Here is a 26,737-nt window from a genome sequence, read left to right as displayed (position 1 = left end):
GGAGTTAAAGATTAGAGGACAGTAATGTATCAATGTTTATTTCCTGATTTTGATGGTTGTAACGTGGCTATGTAAGATGGTAACAGGATTATGGGGGCCGAAGTGGTGGACCACCCAATAGATAGTAGACATGTACTAACTTTGATGAAGGGAGAGATAATACACAATACGCAGGAAGTCAGCACAACATAATCAAGGTAAAGGAAGACACTGAAAGGTACTCAAGAGCAAACGTCAACAACAGTAAAAACTAATATACATACACAATCCTGCAAAAACAAATAATAATGTACGAGTAGATACACAGGTAGACATATAAGCTGAACAAGGGTGGGAGACCACATACATATATATGTGTACATGCTGCATATACCCATGTGTGCAACAGTGTGACAGGGGACACAGTCATGAAAAGTTCTTAGCCATAACCAAACACCTTCTGGGACTGTGATACTGGGCTTGAGGGCCAAGAACCATAGTCTTGGGGACATCTAGGTCAATTGGCATATCAGAATCCATATAGACAATGCTCTACATCCTACCTTGGTAAGCAGCAAATAGGGTCTTAAAAACTTGTCAGTGGCCATCTAAGACACAATAATTGGTCTCTTCCTGTTTGGAGCAAGGACGAATGAAGAAAACCAAAGACTCAAGGAAACAAGTAATCCAAATGACTAACAAACCACATGAACCATGGCCTCCACTTGTCTAAGACCAGAAGAACTCAATGGTGCCTGGCTACCACTACCAACCACTCTAAACCAGGACCACAATAATAGGTTATGGACAGAGAAGAGAACTGTAAAACAAAATTCAAACTCATAAATAATACTAGACTTACTGGTCTGATAGAGACTGGTGGAACCCCGAAAACTACGGCCCTTAGACACCCTTCAAATCTGGAACTGAAATCACTCCCAGAAGTATGGGAGAGTAGCTTCACAAAGTTCCCAGCAGGAGACAGAGCACCTGCTCCACACATCATAACCTCCTCCCTCCTTCCTGCCTACCTGCACCATATGCTGAACATCACACCCCCGAGCAGCACAGACACAGCCTACCGGAACCTGCCCAGACTGATTCCCAACCCACCCTGCTGGCCCTAGTATGTGCCACAAACAACCCATCCCAGCCCCTGCCCATTAGCTGGACCTGCTCTGCTGCACCATAGCTGAGCAACTGGACCTGCCCACTGGACCAGGAGGTGAAAAGTATGGTGACCACAGAAGAGTAAAAAACAAACAACACACAACCTGCCTGCTCATACATAACCAAAATAAAACAAACAGATCTACAGTCAATAAATGAAGAAAATAATTACTGAATGTCCTAAGGACAGCAGACAATGTCAAAACATATTAAAAAACAGGACGGGATGGTTCCAGTAGGAGTCCAAAATAAAACACCAGATGACTTTCCAGTAGAAGAAAAGCACTAGAACTACCTGATAGGGAATTCAAATCTCTAATATTCGAGCTATCCAAGAGTTGAAGTAAAAACCAGACAAAAATGAGGAAAAAATATACAAATTCATGGAAAAAGCAGACAAAACAACGGAAGAATTCAGGAAAATAATACTGGAACAAAAGGCAAAATAAAATCACAACTACAAATCATACAAAAACAACAATTAGAAATCCAAAAGATAAAAAGATTTCAAAAATGCACAGTGTCATAGAAGGGCTGAGGTTTGAAATGATGAATACAACTCTGTTTGATACTCTGTTGGATACAACTCTGTTTGAGGAAAAATCAGAAAAAAAGAACTAAGAAAAATGAAGAAACCCTGAGAATTATGTGAGATACAATCAAAAGCAAAAATTTACAAGTGATTGGAGTTCCAGAACAGGGGGAGAAAACGAAAAACACAGGGAGGATCGTTGAAGAATTGCTGACAGAAAATTTCCCTAATATCATGAAAGATGAAAAGCTGACCATCCAAGTAGCTCAACGAACTCCATACAGGATAGACCGCAAAAGAAAATCACTAAGGCATGTCATAATCACACTCACTAAAACCAAAGACAAAGAAAAAATCCTGAGAGCAGCTCGAGAAAAACAAAAAGTCACATACAGAGGAGAAACAATAAAACTAAGCTCTGATTATTCAACAGAAACCATGCAGGCAAGGAGGCAATGGGATGACATATATAAAACCTTGAAAGGAAAAAACTGCCAACCAAGAATAACATATCCCGCGAAACTCTTGTTCAAATATGACCGTGAAATTAGGATACTTCCAGATAAACAGGAACTAAGGGAATATATAAAAATCAAACAAACTTAAAAGAATTATTAGAGGGAGTCCTTTGGTCTCAGAACAAACAATGTCAGACCACAGTCTGAATCTAGGACACAAGATTGTATCAGCCAGGACTATCCAAAACCAAAAGAATTACAACAGAGAACCAGAGAGGTTAATCTGTAAATGACAACAACATCAGAACAATAAAAGAGGGAATAAACAGTAAAGATACAGAACTTTCTAACGGAGAGAAAGGCAAGGCGATACCAAGTAATAATAGACTGGTTCAAACCTAGGACAATAAGGGTAAATTTCAAGGCAACCCACAAAGAAAAGTTAACAAACCTACTCAACAAAATAAAGAAGAAAAACATAGTCTCCATAAAAATAAAATCTACAAAAACAAAAGAAATCCATAAACAAAAGGAATTCAGCACAGGAGAGTAAGAAGAACAAAGAAAATGGCAGCACCACAAAAAAAAAAAAAAAACACTACGAAATGACAGCAATAAACTCACACCTATCAATAATTACGCTGAATGTAAATGGCCTAAATGCACCCAAAAAGAGACACAGAGTGACAGAATGGATAAAAAAACAGGATCCATCAATATGCTGTCTACAAGGGACACACCTTAGAAACAAAGACGTTAACTTTATTAAAAAACAAAGGATGGAAAAGAATACATCAAGCAAGTAACTACCAAAAAAGAGCAGGAGTGAAATCACTCCGTGAGATCACACTATAGCCATACAATAGACAGGCCTATAAAATGAACAATAACACCAGTGAGGAATGTACACCTCAGAACAATCAACTATACGAGACCTAAAGGGGAGCATTTGCCCAAAGGCAAAGTTCAGAAGAACAGTAAGGGCAGGAAAGCTGGGCAAATGGAGACAGGAAACCCAAGAAGAAAGGCGGGAGAGTGCCGACACATTCAGTGGTTTGTAATCAACGTTAAGAAACAGGTTGTGTGTAAATTGTTGAATGGGAAATGAATTTGCTCTGTAAACTTTCACCTAAAAAATAAAATGTTCCCGAAAAAACTTAATCTTGCAATTCAAAGGGCGGGGGGGGAGAAATACCCTTTGTAGGAAATAGAATCTATGATATTTGGGGGTGAGAGGGCCATCAGGATGGCAACTTACTCTCAAATGGTTGGGGGGCGTGAGGGGGAAGTTCTTTGCAACTTACTTGCAACATGTCTATAAATTTGAGATTGTTTCAAATTTCCTTCTTTGAAAGGAAAGAAGGAAATATGAGTGAATTCTTTTACAACCTGTGAGTGGGAAAAGCCCTCCTTTTGAGTGAGGAAAAAAAAATAAATAAAAGGGAAGACTGATAATTCAACTATAAGAAAAAATTATGACTGGGAAAAATAACCACTATCAATAAAGCTAAAAGACAAATTGGAAGAAAATATTTATAACTTATTTTACAAACTAAGTACTAATAACCCTAATATTAACCTACAATATTTGAAAAGAAAAAGACCAACACAGCCCAATGGAAAAATTGAGCAAAATATGAAATGACAGTTTACCAAAAAAAAGTCCTTAAACATATGAAACATATGAACAGATGCTCAACTACACTTAAAATAAATACAAAATAAAACATACTGTGTAGTGATGATGGGAAAACAGACCCTCTTACATACCACTTGTGAGAATATAAAATTGCACAACCCCTACAGAGAGAAATTTGGCAATATCTAGCAAAATTACATACGTATTTACCCTGGTCTCAGCAATCCCACTTCTCAGAACATATCCTGACAAAAATATGAAATGAGTCTAGAAAAAACTGAAAACTAACACAAATGTTCATCACTAAAGAAATCATTTAATAAAGTATGATATAACCACACAATGGAACACAAAGCAGCCATAAAAAGGAATGAAGAAGATTCTGTATATTGACATTGGAGTTATCTCCAGGATATAGTGCTAAGTTAAAATACACAAGGAGAAGAACAGGGTATATTACAGTATGCTACCTTTTGTGTAAAAAAAGGGTAGAAAGGACAATGATAGGAATAAGACTTCTCCAAATACACCTTGTTATATACTTTTGTCTTCAAAATTAAACAAAATTTCTAAAATTAATTAATCTGGAGAAACTAGGACCACAGAGAACTTCCAATAGTGGTAATCAGAGAAAAGTTTCAGACAGGAAGTAATTTTTGAACTGGATCTGAAAGGTTGAGTAAGAGTTTTCCAATTAAAGAAAAAATGGGGCTATTGCAGGAATAAAGAAAAGCATGTGCAAAAAATCTAAAAATGTGAACAGTGCCTGGCAGAGTTGTTGAATGAGTGGAGAGCTTAGGAGCTCTCAGGCAGGCACTCTCTCAGGGCTAAAGCTAAGGGAAGTGTGAAGGTAGGAATGGACAGAGAGAAATGAGACTGAAAAGGGAAGCAGAGGCCAGATAGTGAAGGGTCTAGTACACTAGGAATTTGAATTTCATCCTTGTAGAGGTTGGGAAGTCATCAAAAGGTTTTAAGCAAAGGATTGACACTGTCAAATCTGTGATTTTGAAAGGTCTCTCTTTGAAGATCCCTCTGTCAAGAAAGGTTTGGGGAATTGTCATGCAGAAAGAACAGCTAAAACCCTATCGACTTATGGAACAACCAGAACACAATTAAAGAGAATGCTGACACAATGTGGAAAATGTAATTAATGTCATTAATTAATATGTGTGAAAATTTTCAAACAGGAACCTAACTTGCTGTGTAAACTTCCACCAAAAACACAATAAAATATTATTTAAAAAAAAAATACTATCAACTTAATACAGATGAAACAATGATGTCTTCCCATGGAAAAATAAGATGGATCCTAGAAATATTAAGTAGATAATATCACCAGAATTTAGTAAAACCAGATGTAGAGGCTGAAGTAATCAGGGCTTTGAACCAGTTTGAACTGGTTAAGTCATGGCCAACAAAGCAAACTGAAAGAGACCTGATTTTTTAAAATTTGGGTGATCCGGAACCATAACCAGAATGGGAAAAACTATGAGTCGAAACCCTAGAACTGGAGATTCAGAAGAAGTGTATTAAGCCCCTTCAGGAGCCTGATACATAAGACTGGATTACTGCCAGGCTTCTTTTTTTCTCTTTGAAGAGAGCAACACACATTCAAAGCAGTGCAGCTGGCCGCCATCTTTGAGCGGGGCACCACTGTTTCCAACTCTGCAAAATCTCACAGGACAAGAGATTTGGCTGATACGCAATTTATACACTGCCCTTCTTTTCTAAGAGGGAGATTAAGTTTCTAGTAGGGCTTCGACTATAATTTTTCCCGTTCTGGTTATGGTCCCTGTTCACCCAAATTTAAAAAAATTCAGGTCTGTTCCAGTGTCACTTCCTCAGCCATGAGTGAACCAGGAAGAATAGGTTCAAAGCCCTGGAAGTAATGAAGATATCTCAGTCAATAGCAGAATAATGTACTGAAATGTTCTCATATTTTACCTTTCCCCATTTCAAAAACTACCTAAATCCTGCTGAGGTACTGGCCTCGGGGATTTTATCTGGATGGAGAGCAGCAGCTTCTTAAGGAGAGAGCTACTAGACTTGTAAAATCCTTAGCCCATTCAAGAGGTAGCGCTAGGCGTTCCTGAACCGAAGAAACTGTTCTATCTTCTGTGGCTAAGGAGCTACAAAAACAGACCATCTTTCATTCTTCCATATCCTCAATGGGAGGAGGAAGGGTGGCAGGAGAAAAGACAGTAAGTCAATAAATAAGAAAATATTGTATACTGATAAAGTATAATGAAATTATGAAGGCAAGAGAGTAGAGAACAGGAGGCAAACCAACGAGGCTAACAACCTTCTTGTTCCCATAAGGCCCTTCCTTCCTTCTGTTTTCTCAGGATTAAATGAGAAAGTAAGTATAAAGGATCTGGTTCATTGTTGTTGATGCTGTCGAGTCGGTCTCTAACCCACGGCAACCGCACGCACAACAGAAGAAGATCGGTGATCCACAGGGTTTACGTTAACTGCTTGTTCGGAAGAAGATCATCAGGCCTTTCTTCTCAGCCCATCTAAATCCGGAAGCTCCACTGAAGTCTGTTCATCAAAGCAACACGTAAACCTCCACTGACAGCTGGGTGGTGGCTGTGCTGCGTGCTGCAGTGGCTGGGAATCAAACCCGGATCTCCCAAATGGGTGGTGGCTGTATGCGTGCTGCGGTGGCTGGGAATCAAACCCGGGTCTCCCAGATGGGTGGTGGCTGTGCGCGTGCTGCAGCGGCTGGGAATCAAACCCGGGTCGCCCACACCGAAGGCGAGAATTCCACCACTGAACCACCACTGTCCCCTGGCTCACAGTAAACACTTAATAAATATTAACAGCCCCCTCATAGACATATTTTCCAGATAGCATTATAACTAAATTTACTGTAAAAGATTGCCTACTTACAGGAACATGCTGAGTTGAAGAATAAGAGTCCACAGACTGAGGAGATGAGACTGAACAACTTGAAGAAGCTGGAGAAAGTGGCTGAGTTTCCACCTTAATATCTTTAACTGAAAAATAAACAGTAAAAAATTTCCCCACTGGACAATATAAATTCAGAATAAAATAAACAACAAAGGGAAAATCTACTCTTAAAATTCAATCAGATACGGAAGCTAAGGTCACCAAAATATATTATTAAGTGCAAAATGCAAAACAGTGTACCTATAAGCTTGCATTGTGTAATAAATCATGTGTGTGTGTATATATGTATAAATCTGCACTAACACTCTGGAAGAATAAACATAACAAATTGGTAACAGTGAGTGTCTCTGAGGCGCAGAAGCTGGCCGAGGGATAAGAACATAAGAAGTTATTTTTCTATTGTACAGACTTTTGTACCTTTTGAATATCATACCATATGCAAAAATATAGATTAAAAAACAACAATAATAAATTAACAAAAAAATATAAGAAACAGGAAAGAATTCTTTTGGAAAACACATTTGACAATACAATTAAAACTCATTAAAATGTTCCTACCTTTTGAACTATTAATTTATTCAATACAAATGTACTAAGCAACTATGTGCCCAGTACTGTTCCTAGGTGTCAGCGATGTAACAGGGGTAAGGAGTGGGATGACAATCACTCTGCTAACTGTTTATTCCAAAGTTAACCACAAAATATCTACCACCTCAGATGGAGCCCAGAACAACTAGATGATGCCTGGTTACCACCACCAACTGCTCTGGCAAGGATCACAATAGAGGCTCCTGCACAGAGCAGGACAAAAATGTAGGATAAAATTTGAACTCACAAACACACACACACAAAAAAAAAAACCAGGCTTGCCGTCAGAGACTAGAGAAACTCCAAGTGTATGGCCCCCACACACCCTTTTAACTCAGCAATGAAGTCACTCCTGACGCCTACCCTTCAGCCAAAGGTTATACAGATCTAATCTTCCATCAAAGATCATACAATAACGCACATGAGAGATGTGATTCACGGTTCCATCACGTATACGAGACAAACGGGCACATCACCCCAGAAGCAAAGACGAGAAGGTAGGAAGGGACTGGAAAACTGGATGAATGGAAACAGGGAATCTGGGGTGGAGATGGGGAGCATGTTGACGCAATGCGGGGTTGGCAATCAATTTCACGGAACAATTTGTGTAATAACTGTTTAGTGAGAAACTAATGTGCTTCGTAAACTTTCACCTAAATCACAATTTTAAAAAAAAAAAGGAAATGCAAAAAATACATACACACACACACACGCATATATATATCTAGCACCTCTCAGGATCTTCTGCAATGGGATCTTGCTACTCCTCCATCAAGAAGCAGAGACTCTTACCCCTTCCCTTGAATCTGAGTGGGCTTGTGATGCCTCCAATCAAGAGTATGGATGGAAGTGATGTGTGAATTTCGAGGTTGTCACATAAGGCCGTGCTGCTGCTGCCTTATTTGCTGGAATACTTGTGCCTGGAGCCCTTGAAGTCTGACTACCCCGAGACTACCATCCTACGGGGCAGCCAAGCTGCACAGACAGGCCACGTGTAGGCACTAGCTGGCAGTCAGTCTTCCAGTTATTCCAGCTCAGGTGTCAGATATGTGAGTGAAGAAAACTCGAGATGATTCTACCCTTCAAATGGTCCAGTCAACCCTAACCTTCAAATCTTTCCAGTTGAGCCCTTGAAATCATGGAGATAGAAAAGCTATCTCTGCTGCACCCTGTACAAATTTCCTTGTCCACAGATTCCGTGAGCATAAAATGGTTGCTGTTTTAAGCCACAAGTTCGTTACACAACAATAATAACCAGAACACTGACCTGTGTAGCCCATATCCTATAGAAGACAGGAAATGAACAAGGAAAATAAATACTAAAAATGAATGGAAGAGAAAGTGCAGGAATCGGGAGGACTGCAATTTAGGTGGGGGAATGCTCTGGTTAGTCACCCATTGTCTCTTAGCTCTAAGTCCACCTCCCATAGTCTGTATAGAAACTATTAATACCTTTCCCAGCTGGCCTTCTCAGGTTCTGTCAGTCAGGGACACTAGAAGGATGCTAGAAGGTAAGAAAGAAGAGGTTTCTCCAGCCTCCTGTCAGCTTCACCCCAGCAGGGGCGGTTTGCCCCAGGTTCCAGCTTCTTTTAGTACACCCATGCCTCACCTCATCAGGCTCTCTTAAAGAAACTAGCAGCAGGTGGGCAGTGTCCCTTATGGTGAAATGAGTTCCTTTATGTGGCCTTTTGCCTTGGTTCTTTGACAGGAGGGTGGAGGTGCAGCTTGGGAGATTTTTTCCCCTGAGCTCTGAGGAGTTGTTATCTTTGCCCTAGTTCTTTGTGAAGCAAACTTGAGGGACCTCCCAAAGTGCTTTGTACTCCAGAGGGTTTGTTACTTTTCCCTGAGGGAGAAGCCCAGTATCTGCCAGCAGAAAATGTAACTTTTGCACAAGACTGAGTTGACTGACATCTCACGGGTAATAGAGGATTGGCTGAACTCTGGTTTGGTGAGGGAGGCCCCACCTTTTAACTGATGAGAACTGGGATAGAGAGAGAGCTAAATGCAGAGGTTTTAGAAAAGCATATTAGTTGACAGGAGCTGGGCGGAGAGGATGTCCTCTGGGACACAGAGGCCTCTGCAGGCCTGGTAAAAAAGGCTGCAACTGAGAAAGCTCCTGGCTAAGAGCTGGGCCGGTTAGTTTAAATAGCTACAGCTGGGAGAGATGCCAGCTGAGAGCTGGACTGACAGAAGCAGAGCCACATGGGAGCCGAGCAGTCCTCGCTATAAGGTGAGCCAGTTAGCGGGAGAGAGGCCAGCAAAGAGACTGACAGCGAGGAAGTCTGACAGCGGGGAGGCCTGACAGCAGAGAGGCCTGGCAGCAGCAAGCAGCTAAGGTTGCTGAATGAGCTGCTACACTGGCAATGAGCTGGGCCAACTTGCAGTGGAGAGGCCCAGGCAGACAGCAGCTGAGACCACTGTCCTGGTTGGAAGCTGACCTGCACTGAAAGAAGGGAGGGATGTGCTCACCACTTCAGGAGAGCCTTCCAGACCTTGCCTGTGTGCCTCCTGACCCTGATTCCACGTTGCTCCTGTCACTACCAAGTTGATCCTGATCCTGATCCTGATCCTGAGTTGTAGCCTGTTACTTCCCTCATAAACCAGATAACTGTGAATATGGTCTGTGAGTTCTGTGTGGCCACTGCACAGTGATGTGAGGGTAGGATGCGGGGGTGGGACAGCTGGTGTCAGAAATGGAAACGAAAAAGTTGGAAAGCAAAGGTATGTCTGACCTCTGCCTCAGAGGAATAAGTTTTGTGCTGATTTTGATTCTTATCCCTTATGAATTTAGACAATTCATTTCACTACCACACACCCCTCCTCAGAAGTCTGTGCATCAAATACATAGGCCCTCTCCTCCAAGCTCTTAGGTTCTGGTAACCCCTGCCTCTTCCCTCTGATTCCCCAAGCCTATCTGATTCCCAGGTAGGCAAATCTCTTATATATTTGAATTATATTATTTATAATGCAAAATCAATATTTCTATTTGTGATATGAATTTTTATTCATTTATTACACTGCTGAAACATAACTATGAAATTCTTTATGTCCATTTCAGCAAGAAATGTACCTATGCACTGTCATACCAGAAGTGGATTACTTGTCCCTGGAATCTTTTAACCCAGCAAAGTGTAGCCCAATAACCCCTCCTAATTTTGAATATCACTAAACTACAAAATAAAATGGATCCATTTAAAGCTTTTACCAATGAGACACATCATTACCTGTACAATATTGATTGTTGATGTCCCAAGTATCTGAGTCCCAAGGCATCAAATCAAAATCAAAATCAAGATTATCAAAATTGTTCTCCTGTAGGTTTGAAATAAGCAAAAAGAATATTAAAAGACTAAAATAGATACATCTTGAAATCAAGCTATAAGACACAATTTGCCATAAATAATATATGCTATTTTTTTTTTTTTTTATTACCCAACCTAGTAAAAAGAATTTTCTAAGTCAACCCGGTGTGTTAAGAATACATCTTGGATAACCTAGAAATAAACCAGTTATTTGGGGCACAGCAGTAACAACCAGGACGGAGGTAACAGATTCAACAGCTGAAAGATTTAGTTGGCTTCATTCTTTCCTGTGGCATCAGACCATCACAGGAGTCACAAAATTTATGTCTTTCGTGATAAAAGACACCTAGCAAAATAAGTTTCCCCATTATTATTAGGGAAGACAAGTCAAAGTAGATGCTTATTCATAACATCATCTCTATATACAATGGGAGGAATACAGGTATATCCAAAAGACATGCAGGCATCATAAAGAGACTCTGAACTTCAAATTTGCCAAAATATTAAAAATGGTTATAGTGCAAGGAAGAGATCCATGTGAATATGGGTAGTTTTCTTCCTTTTTCTACTCCTCTGTACTTTTCAAATTTCTAAAATAAACAGATTTTACTTTTATTAATAAAATTTTTTTTTAATCTTAGATAAAACTAAGTTTCTCAAGTAGGAGTCAAGAAACTCTTGGGAGGACTCCATTTTCATTGAGGTGACAATTTTTTTAATTTAAATAGAAGCATATCCTGGATCCTCTGGATGACCACTTGACTTTACATACATACGTAAGGAACTGCCACATGATTTCAGAACCCTCATGTGAGTCTGAAGTCAAGATGGTACCCAACAGTTCTATTTTAAAGTGTCTGGGTTACGGAGCAAGAACAGAAATAAATTTAATACGTAAATAAAGCAATAAAATCAAAACACAGTCAATATAAATGTAATGTGACAGATAATAAAACAGCAATAGAACAGAAAATAAGCCACAGGCAAAAAGTAAAGATTAATCTAGTCATTATTAGAAATGATGTTAATAATTTCTAGAACAATATTATCACTTCAAAATGTCTATTATGTGCTTTATTTTTACATATAATGTCACAGAAACAGTTAAGAGTCGAGAAGGGAAACTGTTCTCCTTTCCTATTGCCCTTAACTAAGTAAATGTTGACACATGAGCAGATGTTCACATTAAAAAAAAAAAAAATCATGAAAGAATTACTTTTGAAATCAATTTCCTTTCTTTTTTCTCTTATTTGAATCTACACATCAAAAAATTAAGCAGCCTTACACTTTCAGCAACCAAAAAACCCCTAAGTTTTCTTCATATGAGTAAATTTAGCAATGATGCTTACCTGAGTGCTTAGCAATATCCTGCAACGTGTTCAATAGTGGGCGTGACCTACTTCAAGGAACCTTCTGACTCAGTACTCAGCCGAAAAAAATCAAATACCTTTTACAGCATAAGAATTTCATCTGGTTGTAAATTTAACGGGCCCATTTTACATGAAGTGAAACATACTGGCACTTGAGTACTCCAGCTCTTCAATAACTTATCATGGGAAATTCTACTTCTAAATGAAAGAATGATGATGCAATTTTAAAGCTAAAATGGACCCTGAAAAATCATCTAATCATTTTATAATAGAAAAACTAAGGAAGAGAAAGATTAAAGGACTTGTGTAAGGTAACAATGTTAGTTATCAAATGAGAACCATATTGCCCTCAATCTTTTCAATTCACCACACTGTCTCTTGATGTTTAAGGCTCTGTAGGATACGAAAGAATATCGGTTGCTTAGGCAATCAGTCAATATTAAACACCAATTTAATCAACAGACCACATTCTAAATCATCTCACAGATTAAACAAAACCGTTGAAATTTGATTCACTGATTAAAAAAAAAAAATCTCATGTGCGTCAACTCTTCTATTGATTCACAGTTTTCTGAAGCTAACTAATCAAGCATTACATATTTTTATACTCAGGGTAATAGGAGCTTTAAAAAAATGGTAAAAGTGATAAATATTCAATCATGATTAAGTGCATATAAAATCACTCTGCTCACTTAAATTACTTCCCAATTGAAACAGCACCTCATCCATTAAAGAATAAGACAAAATAAGAGCTCTTTGTAGCCCAAACAGCTTCATGTGTACTAATTCAGGAAAAAAAAAAAAACCTAAGATATTTTTGAGAACTCGAAATGTTGCTATAATAGCTTTTACACTGGCTTCTAACCACCCAAAAACAAAAAGGACAATCTAATTTTCAGAGCTTTCTACACTACGAATACATAGCTTTTAAAAAAGAGGATGGTAAATTCTCCTTGACTGGATCTATGCCTCACCTTCCTCCCTCACATATAGCTCTTAACGCTGTTTCCCTTCAGGAGTAAACTATCTGTAAAACCAAGAAGTAGGGAGTTAAATGACTTTTCCAAGGTCACCCACCTCTGAGGCCAAAGGTGAAATTAGAATACAATCTCCTCATTCCACAACCGACGCAATATCTACAACCCTACATTTACTAACTATAAAACGGCAACTAACTTTCATATTTAGTGGTAAAAGTTGCTTTAACTTAAATAACCTAGCCTAAACCTATTGTCTTGAAACCTATCTGCAATAATTAGAATAAAGACTAAAATCTTATTATCCAGTATTTCTCTGCTGCAGAATACTTACGGAAGTTTCATTTGCTGCATCCAGTTGCAATTCAGCAGTGTCCATGAGATAACCAAGTTCAGCAAACAGGGCAGAATCTTTGGACAAAAGAAAAGAATAGAGATCAATCATCAATTCAATGATTTGACAACCAAATCAATACTGTATCCCTATGTTAGCTCTATGAGGGTCTCTCATTAGCAATTACTATAATTGATAAACTCTTAACAGTGTGGATGATAACCAATTCATAGCTGATTTCTAATTTATGTATTGTTTTCCACATAATTTTTATCTTGTGAACTAAACCTTTCCACCAAGAATTAAAAAACATTTCATGTCATATGCAATCTTTGACTAATTGGTAATGACTTTCTAGAACATTACTAACAAGAATTTTGAGGATATATCTGACCTAAGAAGAAATAACAAAAAATGGCTGATCAGCAATGCTAGTAAGAGGGGACTATAGCAGCACACGTGCTTTGTGATGAATTACTTAATATGACCCTTCTAGCCACAGTCTCCGTGAATCCAACATAAGGACTGGATGGGGCTATACAGATGAGGTGCTTCTGGCCCACCAAGGGGATCAGATAGCTTGCTAATGATGTAAATAAGGTACATGGCACCCTTGTGGGGGTGGAACCATGCAAATAAGGTGTAAGGAACCCTAACGAGGGGATTGGTCAGTTTTGCCATTCCCACTAGGCTTAAAATGAGCCATCCCAAAGGCTCAAAGAGGGGACCTGACCACCATGAAGGAGAGATGAGAGTAGAATGCATCCTTTTGACCCAGGGTTCCTGTGCTGAGAACCTCCTAGACCCAGGAGACAGAGAGCTGTAACAACAGAGATGGCATAAGACGACGAGAAGCAGTGGCAGAAAAATGGCAGCAGAACCAGGAGACCAGTACGAGATGGTGCAGTAGGCTTCCCAGCCCACAGAGCAAGGTAGTTACAGTGGGTGTACCAACCCATGGAACAAGAGAGCTGAGAGCCTTTGGGCAGGAGGCTTGCTGGCAGAGTGGGGTGCCCCTGGGCACTTACTGGCAGAGCTAAAGGGCTTTGTAACACTTGCCAAAGCAGAGCAGAAGCCAGGATGAGGGGCTGAGGGGCTGAGAGGCCGAGGGCCAGAAAGAGGCCTTCCTGTGGGCACGGCTGAGAAGAGGCTATCCTGATTGAAGAACTGTATCCTGGGTCGTTCCTGATCCTGAATTGTAATCTGTTACTTCCCTAATAAACCCCATAACTGTGAGTATGGTCTGCGAGTTCTGTGTGGCCACTGCAGCGAATTATCGAACCCAGCAGAAAAGTAGAGAGTGTCGTGGGAGGGACAACTGGTGTCAGATTGGTAAAAAGGTTGGAGGGTGGAGGAATGTCTCATCTCCACCTCACAGATTAAGAACCAGAGGAAAGAGATGCATGAAAAGCTTCTTTCCCACATCCTGCTGTTCTACAAATGACTCGATGTATGGGTGGGTGAGGATAAGAAGTAGGCACAAATAGTTCTAAGTTTATAAGCATATTAATTAAAAAGTAGAATCTGTAATTGTCATGACTGTGTAAAATCCCCAGCTGTGCTCTCCAAAGACAGAGATGGCAATTTCCATTTTAACCTCTATTTCCTGTTTACTTAGAGGAAATTAAGGCCCTTGTGAATAAATAAGAAGCACTGGTGGCACAGTGGTTAAAGTGCTTGGCAGCCAACTGAAAGGCTGGCAGTTTGAACCCATCGACCACTCCACGGCACAAAGATGTGGCAGTCTGCTCCTGGAAAGATAAGATTACAGCCTTGGAAACCCTAGGAGGCAGTTCTACTCAGTCTTATAGGGTCGCTATGAGTTGGAATCAACTCAATGGCAGTGGATTTGGTTTTTCTGGGTTTGTGGATAAATGCATACCATCAGCCCACAGGTCAATAACGAATATAAACAGGCGAGTGTGAGTGTAGTAAGGTTTTTAGTGTAAGTAATGTTAGTGTGCTGCATGTAATAGTTAAGGCATCGAAAAACAAATTCAATTATTTCCAAAAGTAATTTTTTCACTTAAAATAAAGCTGGATAATGCTCTGCTTTTCACCATTCAATAGTTTAAAAATAACAAGGACGAATAAATAAACGCAAATTGTTCCTTTCAACACAACGTCGGATATTTTAAAAGCTAAGGTGTTAGGGATAAAAGGTAATAAAGAATGGTAGATATGCTCAGAATTTTTCTGTCACTACTTCAAGGGATAACAAGAGCAGTAGTTTTGTACAGATAATATAAAAAGGTACATTTAATAATCTGCTATAGTTTAACGAACTTCTGAAATACCCTTGGTTTTAGAATTAAAATTAAGACATTTTATAAAACGTAAAACAGCATGTTTGACTTAGGCGGCTGATGCTGCTGACAGTGACGCTCCTTCCCCCTCCTTAGAGGAGCTCAGATGCCCCCGCCGTGCCATTTTTACAACATGTGTTGTGTATTTGCCATCCAGGCCTTAAATTAAGGGTACAACCAATTTTCTATCTAAACAGTACAGGACCCACTCACATAAACCATTCTATTTATCATAGCAAATTTAACCATAACCCAGTTTCCTACAGAAGTTTCATTATAAAATATATGGAATCAGAAAACATTCTTCAATAGACTGGATAGAAATTTTTTTTGTAGAAAAGGGTAAAAGTGATGACAAGGACAAAAACTGCTGACTACCGTAAATCTGAAAGTTCTGTTTTTTCTAACACTTTTAGAAACTCAAGCACTTTATCATATCACCGAAACTGTTGTGGTGATTTCCATAGGTCACATGCATGAGAACTATTCTATCAGTCTATTATTAACTTGGCTAAGGCATTTCAAGAGGTGGCATATGATCAGGAACCGATGGTGCTGAAGGAAGAAGTCCAAGCTGCTCTGAAGGCACTGGCAAAAAACAAGGCTCCAGGAATTGAAGGACTATCAATGGAGATGTTTCAACAAACAGATGCAGCGCTGGAGGTGTTCCCTCGTCTATGCCAAGAAATATGGGAGACAGCTTCCTGGCCAACTGAGTGGAAGAGATCCATATTTATGCCTATTCCCAAGAAAGGTGATCCAACCAAATGTGGAAATTATAGAACAATATCATTAATATCACACGCAAGCAATATTCTGCTGAAGATCATTCAAAAACGGCTGCAGCAGTATATCGACAGGGAACTGCCAGAAATTCAGGCCAGTTTCAGAAGAGGACGTGGAACCAGGGATATCATTGCTGATGTCTGATGGATTCTGGCTGAAAGCAGAGAACACCAGAAGGATGTTTACCTGTGTTTTATTGATTATGCAAAGGCATTCAACTGTGTGGATCATAACAAACTATGGATAACACTGTGAAGAATGGGAATTCCAGAACGCTTAATTGTGCTCATGAGGGACCTTTACATAGATCAAGAGGCAGTTGTTCGGACAGAACAAGGGGATACTGATTGGTTTAAAGCCAGGAAAGGTGTGCGTCAGGGTTGTATTCTTTCACCATACCTATTTAATCTGTATGCTGAACAAATAATCCGAGAAGCTGGACTATATGAAGAAGAACAGGGCACCGGGATTGGAGGAAGACTCATTAATAACCTGCGTTACGCAGATGACACAACCTTGCTTGCTGAAAGTGAAAAGGACTTGAAGCACTTACCAATGAAGATCAAAGAACACAGCCTTCGTATGGATTGCACCTCAACATAAAGAAAACAAAAATCCTCATAACTGGACCAATGAGCAACATCATGATAAACAGAGAAAAGACCGAAGTTGTCAAGGATTTCATTTTACTTGGATCCACAATCAACAGCCATGGAAGCAGCAGTCAAGAAATCAAAAGACGCATTGCATTGGGCAAATCTGCTGCAAAGGACCTCTTCAAAGTGTTGAAGAGCAAAGATGTCACCTTGAAGAATAAGGTGCGCCTGACCCAAGCCATGGTATTTTCAATCACATCATATGCATGTGAAAGCTGGACAATGAATAAGAAGACCAAAGAAGAGTTGACGCCTTTGAATTGTGGTGTTGGTGAAGAATATTGAATATACCATGGACTGCCAAAGGAAAGAACAAATCTGTCTTAGAAGAAGTACAATCAGAATGCTCCTTAGAAGCAAGGATGGCGAGACTGCGTCTTACATACTTTGGACATGTTGTCAGGAGGGATCAGTCCCTGGAGAAGGACATCATGCTTGGCAGAGTACAGCGTCAGCGGAAAAGAGGAAGATCCTCAACGAGGTGGATTGACACAGTGGCTGCAACAATGAGCTCAAGCATAACAATGATTGTAAGGATGGCGCAGGACCGGGCAGTGTTTCGTTCTGTTGTGCATGGGGTCGCTATGAGTCGGAACCGACTCAACAAAACCTAACAACAACAACAAGGACAAGTACACCTCCCCAAACTAAAACAAAATAGTCTACAGCAAAAGATTTCATACGCATCAGTAATAACAGGCTATTCATACAATTATCGGAAAATGACTACCTTAAATTCAGCGGCAGAGCTGAAGAACATGCCTATAGATGACTGCGGTTATGCACTTTAGTTACAGGGTGAAAGTCCCTGAAAGAGTGCCCCAGAGCTCTCTATCTGCCATCTCCCACTTCTTTCCTCCCATTCTTTCTTGAACCTGCTTCATCAAGCTCCCCCATACAGCACTATTACCAATGTCACCAATGATCTCCCCATTGCTAAATTCAATGGTATGTTTCAGTCTCATCTTATTTGACCTGTCAGCAGCATTTGACACAGTTGATCAGTTGAGCCTCTCATACTAATTGAATCATTTTCTTCACTTGGCTACAAATACCATACTCACTCAGTTTTCCTCCTACCTCATTCTTTGACTTAACAACTCCACATCAAGAAATTTACCATGCAGATACACCTTCACAAATTGAAACAAGATATAGACAAAGTTATTCACTCAAGTTTTATTATTTATAATAGCAAAATGTTGAAAACAACCTCAGTGCCCACCCACAGGGCACATGCAAACACTGGAGTTCTATGCAGCTGTTAAAAAGAAGAATGAGAAAGATCTCTATGAACTGATATGGAATGATTTACAAGTTATAATGTTAAATAAAAAAATGAAGATAAAAACAGTATATATTATAATGCATATATTACAGTACATTATATGCTACATTTTGCATAAGAAAATAAAAATAAGAATTTTTTTTTGTTTTTTGCAAAAAGAAACATAGGAAACATAAGCCAGAAATTAATAAATGGATACCTAAAGCGGATGGGATGGGGGGTGTATGCTGGATGGAGGGTCAGGGATAAAGTGAGACTCCTAAGTGTATCTTTTTAGATTTTTTTTTCCTTTAACTTTCAAGTCATGTAAATGCTTTACATATGAAAAAAATAAAATTATATAAAAAATAATTTAAACAGCAAGTGCTGAAATTGAATACAAACAGAAACAAATGATACTAACTTTGCATCAAATTGATAATATAACAACACTGAAAAAAAGAGTTAATTTAAGAAATACAGTACCCTACAGTAAAATATAGGGGCAAAAAGAACTGTAAAGAAGTTCTAGGTAGGTTGTTATTGTTAGTAATATTAGTGTAACCCATTGCCATCAAGTTGATTTCGACTCATAGTGACCCTATAGGACAGAGTAGAACTGCCCCATAGGGTTTCCAAGGAGTTGTTGGTGGATTTGAACTGCTGACCTTTTGGTTAGCAGCCAAGCTCTTAACCCACTCTGCCACCAGAGCTCCAAAATTAGTGCAGTAATTCTGAAATTATTTGGAAGTGTACTATATATATAAGATACAAAATAAGTAAATACACTGATATGATTGTTGCTGCTAGGTGCCAGCGAGTCGATTCTGACTCATAGCGACCCTATGTACAGGAGAATGAAACGCTGACCGGTCCTGTGCCGTCCTCACAATTGTTGTTATGCTTGAGCCCACTGTTGCGGCCATCGTGTCGACTCATCTCATTGAGTCTCTGACCCTACACTTTACAAGATTTTCACACAGGGAGAAGAAAGGCTGTCAGTCTTTATGGGACCAGACTGCCATATCTTTCTCCTGTGGAGGAGATGGTGTGTTAGAACCACCGACCTTTCAGTTAGCAACCGAGTGCTTTAGCCAGTGTGCCACCAGGGCTCTTCAGGAGAGGAGATACAAGTATATAATAGAAGGAAATGAAGTAGAACCATGTGGTATTGCCTTTGAACTGTATTAATATGAATTCGTGCTTTTAAAAATATATCTAGCACTGGCAATACAGGGAACCAAAGAAACCCCTGTGGCGTAGTGCCTAAGAGCCATAGCTGCTAACCAAAAGGTCAGCAGTTCAAATCCACCACGCGCTCCTTGGAAACTCTGTGGGGCAGTTGTACTCTGTCCTATAGAGTTGCTATGAGTCAGAATCGACTCCACCGCAACAGGTTTTTTTTTTTTATTAAGGCCAGGAGGGAAAGGGAAAGGTGGAGTCATTGTTTAGGACTCACTGAGTTTCTGTTTATGGTGATGGTAAGAGCCCTCGTGGGGTAGTGGTTAAGAGCTATGGCCGCTAACCAGGAGATGGGCAGTTCAAATCCACCAGCCCCTCCTTGGAAACCCTATGGGGTAGTTGTACTCTGTCCTATAGGGTCACTATGAGGTGGAAACAACTCAACCGCAACGGGTTTGGGTTTTTTGGGTTTTATCAGTGATGGCTGTACAACATGGTTAATGTAACTGATGTCACTAAATTGTACACCTAAAAAATGTTACGTTGGCAAATGCTGTGTTACATATTTTTTACAATTAAAATTTCCTTGTTCTTCGAAGATACATGTTGAAGTATTTAGGAGCGAAGTATCATAAAACATCTGCAGCCTGCTTACAGATGGTGGAGGAGGGAAGTGTGGTTAATACCGAGAGACAAAATGAGTATGGCAGGATATCAGCAGTTGGTAAATCTAGATGAGGCAAATACAGGTTATCACTGTACTGATCTTTCACCTTTTCTGTGGTTTTGAACACTTAAAAAACTGAAGGTGGGTAGATAAATACACTAGTATACTTACAGAACATCCCAGAAAAATCCATGTTACAGATTGAATTGCATCCACCAAAAATATGTGCTATAACTCCTAACCCTGTGGATGTAATCTCATTTGGGAATAGGGTCTTTTCTTCATTATGCTAACGAGACCGTATCAGTGCAGAGCCTCTTTTAAACCAATCACTTTTGAGATATAAGAGAGCAGATTAGGCACAGAAGGAAGTAAGCACAGATGGGGTAAAACAGATGCCACGACACCTGGGTATCACTAAAGAACCCAGGAACAGACGCTGAAAAGAGACCTTCCTCCAGAGCCAAGAGGGCCAGCAGAGAGAGAAAGCCTTCCTGAACCCAGACTGCTAGCCTCCTAAACTGTAAGAAAATTAATTTCTGTCCATTAAAGCCACCCACGTGTGGTATTTCTATCACAACAGCACTGTTGCTGTTGCTAGGTGACATCGAGTCGGTTCCGACTCATAATGACCCTATGTACAACTGTACAAAACACAGCCCAATTCTGTGCCATCCTCACGATCGGTGTTATGCTTGAGCCCATGATTGCAGGCACTGTGTCAGTCCATCTTGTTGAGGGTCTTCCTCTTTTTCACTGACCCTCTACTTCACCACGCATGATGTCCTTCTCCAGGGACTGGTCCCTCCTGATAACATGTCCAAAGTATGTGAGACGAAGTCTTGCCATCCTCACTTCTAAGAAGCATTCTGGCTATATTTCTTCCAAGACAGATTTGTTCATTTGTCTTCTTCGTTGCGCTAAGAAACTAAAACGATCCATGAGAAACTGGCTCTAAAGTATCCCTAAACCTATTTCCTTCCCCTATATCCTTTTTGCCAATCTCAGACAATTAATATTTAGAGTTTCCTTAACAGTGGTTGGTTAAGTGCTCAGCTGCTAACTGAAAGGTCGGTGGTTCGAACCCACAGCTGTTCTGTGGGAGAAAGGTGTAGCAGTCTGCTTCCGTAAAGATCACAGCCTTGGAAACCCTGTGGGGCAAATCTACTCTGTTCTGTAGGGTCACTGTGAGTCGGAATCAACTTGATGCCAATGGATTTTGGTTTTTTATTTTGTTTTGCTTTTTATGGTTTAACAGTGGTAAACTATAGTAATTACTGATTTTAGTCTGCTCAGCAAGCTTTCTCACTGCCCCCTACCCTTGGCCATTTATGTATTCATTTATTCCTTACGGGTTTGGTAAGATGAGAACCGGCCTCTGGATTTTAGCAAAGTGCAAGTCAATGGTAACCTTAAAAAGAGAAGTTTCAGCGGAGTAGTCAAGCAAAGGAGAGAAGGGAAACTGGGGTCGGTAGGTATGGGCAATTATTTGAAGGAGTTCTGCCATAAAATAAGAGAAATGCAAAGGCAACTAGAGGGGAAGTAACTTCTAAAGAGAGCTGTCCCCACCCCCGCCCCCACACACACATCCTCCCATATAAGACAAGTAACTACATATTCTTTGCTAATAGGGATGAACTAGTAAAAAGAGGGGAAAATGATGACACAGGAAACAGAAGGAAGAATAGCTTAAGAAATATTCTTGAATAAGGGATGAGGGATCTAAAGCACAAGTGGAAGAGGCTGACTCTAGCTAGGAGCAAAGGGCCATCCACTCAGAGCAACGGAAGGGAAAGCAACTAAGCAAGTGAGTGGATAGATGAGGCAGTAGGACCTTCCTTGTGATAGATCTCTTTAGTTGGAAGGGAGTTGGAGGTTTGTAGAAAGATATTTTATAAAATAATCATTAAAGTTAGAGGACCAGGGAAATGTGAACGGCCAGGTAACACTTAAAGGCCTATTTCAGGTTAGCATCATGAATTTAAAGTAGACCAGTCAACATGGTTGAGTTGTTTTGTTTTGTTTTTCCAGCCACATTTAGCTACACAAGTACAGATGGAATTGGATTTAACCAGGACCGTAGTTCATTCCTGGTGGCTCAACGGTTAAGAGCTCAGCTGCTAACCAAAAGGTCGGCAGTTTGAATCCACAGCCGCTCCTTGGAAACCCTATGGGGCTGTTCTACTCAGTTCTATAGGGTCACTAGAAGTCGGAATCGACTCTACAGCTCTAGAGCAATGGGTTTGGGTTTTTTGTAGTTCATCAAAAGAGAACTACAAAGCAAGAGAGGGACAAGGCTATTGCGGGTGTGAGCAAGGGAATGATTAGGATGATTGCCTGTGGAATTTAAACTGGTTAAGGGGGAAGTGATAACACAAAGGAATAAAGGACAGTGAAAAGGTGGTAGAATCTCAGTAGGGTTGAAGAACTGTTGGAATTGGAACACTAAAGAGTAAGAACTGGTAAGACAGGAGGTAGTAATAGTCAGAGCGGGGTGTTTGAAACTGAAATTAACTCAGGACAAGGCTCGGAGTCATTACCAGAAGAGGAAATGGCTGAGACAGGGTGGAAGGCAAGATCACTGGTGGAGAGGATCAAGAAATATGATATCAGGGTATTAGAGGGTTCCTCTCTGAGGAACTGAAATCATGCAAGAATCATGACAGAAGTAGTATTGGAGAATGTGACACTGAGCTAGGAGCTAAAATTTTTCAAAAAGTGAGGAGGGGGTGATCCAGGAATCAGTAGATGACTGCAACAGGGAGAAGGAAAAGGTGGTAGATTCTGACAATGTGAGATTTCAACCGGGATGTTTTTAGGGAGCAGTAAAGGAGAATAAGGTGCCCTGGTGGTACAGTGGTTAAAGCACTGGGCTGCTAACCAAAAAGTCTGCGGTTTGAACTCACCAGCCCCTTCTCAGGAGAAAGATGTGGCAGTCTGCTTCTGCATGGATTTCAGCCTTGGAAGCCTATTGGGGCAGTTCTACTCTGTCCTATGGGGTCACTGTAAAAATGACTTGGCGGAGTCATCTGACGTCCCCCAAATTCAGAAAACAGAAGGAGAAATCAAGATCAGCAGCCCAAGGCTGATTCCTATGAGGCAGAGGTCAGACATGTCTCCTCTCTCTGCTTATCTTTATCTGACATCAACCGTCCTTCCCACAGCACTTTCTGCTTCTCTGCTGGGTTCGATAATTCACTGCAAGGGCTATACAGAACTCACCAACAATACTCACGATTACGGGTTTTATTAGGGAAGCATCAGGTTACAACTCATGATGTCTCTCTCTCTCTCCCTGAACAGTAGCAGTGAAGACCAAGGAAGACACCAACCCCACCTTTGGGGTCCTAAGGTAAAAAGCTTTAAGAATGAAAATAGCCACCACTCACCAGGGCTTTAGGGAAAGTAGTGTCACCAGAGGAAGGCCAACTTTCAAGAGGGTGAAGGGAACTTTCACAGAAGAGACTGAAGATATAAAAGAAACCACAGGGGCAGATGGAAGCTTCTGATCTTGGCACATACACCTTATGTGTGGCAAAGAAGTGGTTTTTGCACAAATGCAAGCAAGCTAGCAAGCAAGCAAACGAGAGAGCAAGAGTGAGAAAAATAAAAAAAAAAAAAAACTAGAGAAATGTACATAGAGCAGTTCCCATTAGCTTTTAAAATATTTCATCAAGGAATCAGAAGATGACTACAATGGGGAGAAGGAGAAGGTGGTAAATTCTGACAATGTGAGATTTAAACCTGGATGTTGAAATCTCAAGGCCCATCTTTTATTATTATCATTTTGAAGTGATATCTAGATAATACTGTATAGTCTTTCCATGAATTGTTTTCTATACAAAACAGTAACACTTTCTAGGTACCAAAGGCCATCACAGTACACCTAAGTATTATATTCCCAATAATATGCCTATGTGATATACACTAGAATTCTGTACTCATGACTTTGCCAAATGCCTGAAAATTTGCTATTTTATAAAAGGAGAGGGAAATGATCTCATGATGAAAACAAAACAAACAAAAAAACTTTCTGCCACAATTTAAAACAAAATCCCTTACTTTGAATTTACTTGTCTTAACTCTTTCATTTCTCTAAACACTTGTTTTTGTACATCCCCAGGGCTAAGAATGGCTTTTACATTTTTAATGGCTGGAAAAAAAAAAATCAAAAGAAGAACACAAGAGAAAAGATACAAAATTCAAACTTCGTTGTTCCTAAATATGGTTTTGTTGGATTGGAACACAGCCATGCTCATTTGTTTGCATTGTCTCCATCTGCTTTTGCACTACAACAGAAACCACGTGACCCCCTTTACAGAAAAAGTTTACAGGTCCCTGCTCTGAATGATTCAGATTTCATCACCCAATTTCAAGGGAAAAAGAAAAGCTCACCCTAACACAGGCTGTCCAGAGCAAATCACTTTATTTAAATTATATAAAGTTGTTAGTCACAGGAACTACGTGATCTTATTTTTAAATTTTAGCTGGCTAGCTTCTAATAAAAAAAGAAAAAAATAACTTCTAATATTTAAAGAAAAAAAAATTTTTTTAATGAATCAGTGAAGGCCTTAAACCCTCAAAACAGATACTCCCAGAGAACAAATTGATATTTACTGAGAAACACTAACAGATAGTAGTATTTCACTTTAATGCCTGCGAAATCTGTCCTATTTACTTAACACCTAAGAAAACAGAATTAAAGTGTTCAACTAAGAAGTAACTGTTTTAACAGTCTGGAAAAGAAAGCCTGGAGAACTCTGGGAAATGAGCACATTCAGGGAGGGGCAGGATACCTGAGAGAGTTGAGTCAGTGAACCAACTACAAAGAACTGAATGCTCTCTGTTAAAGATCAAGTTGTTTTCATTAAGATTTGGAATAATTGACCAGATTAGTCAGGAAAATGCCTGTGTATCAGAACACAAAATATAATAAGAAACATAATGAAAATACAATAAGTTAACAAACCGAGAGAAGAAATCATAACTATGAAATGCAGTAATACAGATTTGTTCATAACTGGGGGGGGCGGTTCTCAGGAAAAATCAAATCTATAAAGATAATTTAGAAAAACCATTATAGAATAGTGACTAGGGGCAGAGGCTCTGGAGGCAGACAAACCTAGCTCTGATCCTGCCTCTGCCACTCATTAGCTCTGAGATCCTGGGCATTTGCATTCATCCTCTCTCAGCCTCAGTTTCATCAACTGTAATATAATAATACCTACCTCACTGAACTGTTGTGAGGATTAAATAAATAATGCACATAAAGGGCACAGCATGGTGCCTGGTATAAATAAAATGCTAAACAAATGGTAACTATTATTATGACTACTATATTTGGCTTGAGAAAATGCACAGGCAATAGTCTAAATTTTTTTCCAGCAACTCTAGAAAACTGACCCAAGGATTGAAGTAAATCTCTAACAGAATATAATTTTAGAGAAGTTCTGCCTTGGAAAATCAAAAGAGGGCTTTAGTTCAAATAAATAGAATTAAGATCCCACTGGCCACTAAGAACGCCAAGGGGGAAAGCTGAAGATCAGTCTGGGATCCCCCCAAATTCCAATGAATCGTGGAGGCTTACTACAGGGCGACGTACACAATCCCAAATTCACACTGGAACCCAAATACAGTGTTAGTATTGTGTCTTGAAATCAAGAGAAGAAAAAAAAATCCTCTAAACACTTGGATGACAAATAAAGCTTCTCCATTCTCATTCCAACTACATCATATCCCATTCGCTGTCCCCGGCCACCAAAACCAACCAAACAAAACATGCGTAACAAGAGAATTCAAAACTGTATCTGTACAGCTGCCAGGATCTTATCAGCTTACAACTGTTAGTTAGGTCAAGGGACTCGAGGTCAGGTGCCTGGGTGTTTTGCTACTCGGCCAAGATGGACAACAGCCTAGACCAACAATGGAAGTTGTGAGATGAGGATTTCCTATATACATTCACATTCTGTCTCACACCACACACACGTACAAACACACTCCACAGCGATCACCGCCCACATCCCCCACTCTGTGAAAATAGTTTGCAGCCTTTTTGGTGGTCGCAGACATCCTGCCCAACGTTTCCTCGCAACGTCAAGTTTTCGCCCCACAAAATGATCACCCGGTACTTTCCCCAACGGGAAATCTGGTACTTTTCCCAACGGGAAACCAACGTTGGAAAACGGTAATAATTCCAACTAGGCAACACTTTACTGTCGCTGTGTCCAGGACCGAAACCGACCGATTCTACTAGACTCTTCCACTACCAAGGACGGGAGGGAAGAGTGGCCCGTGCTCCCCAGGCAGGGTTAGTCCACACCTGTCACCACGAATGGGCGGAAGTAGGGAGGAAAAACCCCGGAGAAGTGGACCCAAGCCACCCCTGGTACATCCTCAGATCCCACTCACCCCAATCTTCCTCCGGCCTGTGAGAGAGGTGATGTCCCGGGCTAAAAGGCGACTCCATGGTGCCGGCAACGCCAGCCGGCTTCACTAAAACACACGTTCCCTTAGCCTGGAACTCGGTGACTAATATCTAGGACGGCGGCGGTAGGCGGACAAAATACTCCGTAACGCTGACGAGACGGTGGCCGAAAGAAGACAGTTTCTAC

General features: G+C 40.2%; 1 protein-coding gene across 1 annotated transcript in view; it reads right to left on the bottom strand.

Annotated features, from left to right (window-relative positions):
* ATF6 (activating transcription factor 6) overlaps window positions 1-26,737 on the bottom strand; it is a 261,968-nt gene extending 235,231 nt beyond the window's left edge. Inside the window, exons 1-4 of the mRNA XM_023554220.2 lie at window positions 26,535-26,737; window positions 13,263-13,339; window positions 10,504-10,591; window positions 6,671-6,777 (exon numbers count right to left, since the gene is read on the bottom strand). Coding sequence (XP_023409988.1) covers window positions 6,671-6,777; window positions 10,504-10,591; window positions 13,263-13,339; window positions 26,535-26,592 — 330 coding nt within the window. The 5' untranslated portion in view covers window positions 26,593-26,737. The remainder of the gene's footprint in view (window positions 1-6,670; window positions 6,778-10,503; window positions 10,592-13,262; window positions 13,340-26,534) is intronic.

Source organism: Loxodonta africana, chromosome 3, assembly GCF_030014295.1.
Source record: "Loxodonta africana isolate mLoxAfr1 chromosome 3, mLoxAfr1.hap2, whole genome shotgun sequence".
In the NCBI taxonomy this organism is placed as follows: Eukaryota; Metazoa; Chordata; class Mammalia; order Proboscidea; family Elephantidae; genus Loxodonta; species Loxodonta africana.
Note: the sequence above shows the minus strand (reverse complement) of the source record. Positions and strands in the feature narration are given on the sequence as shown.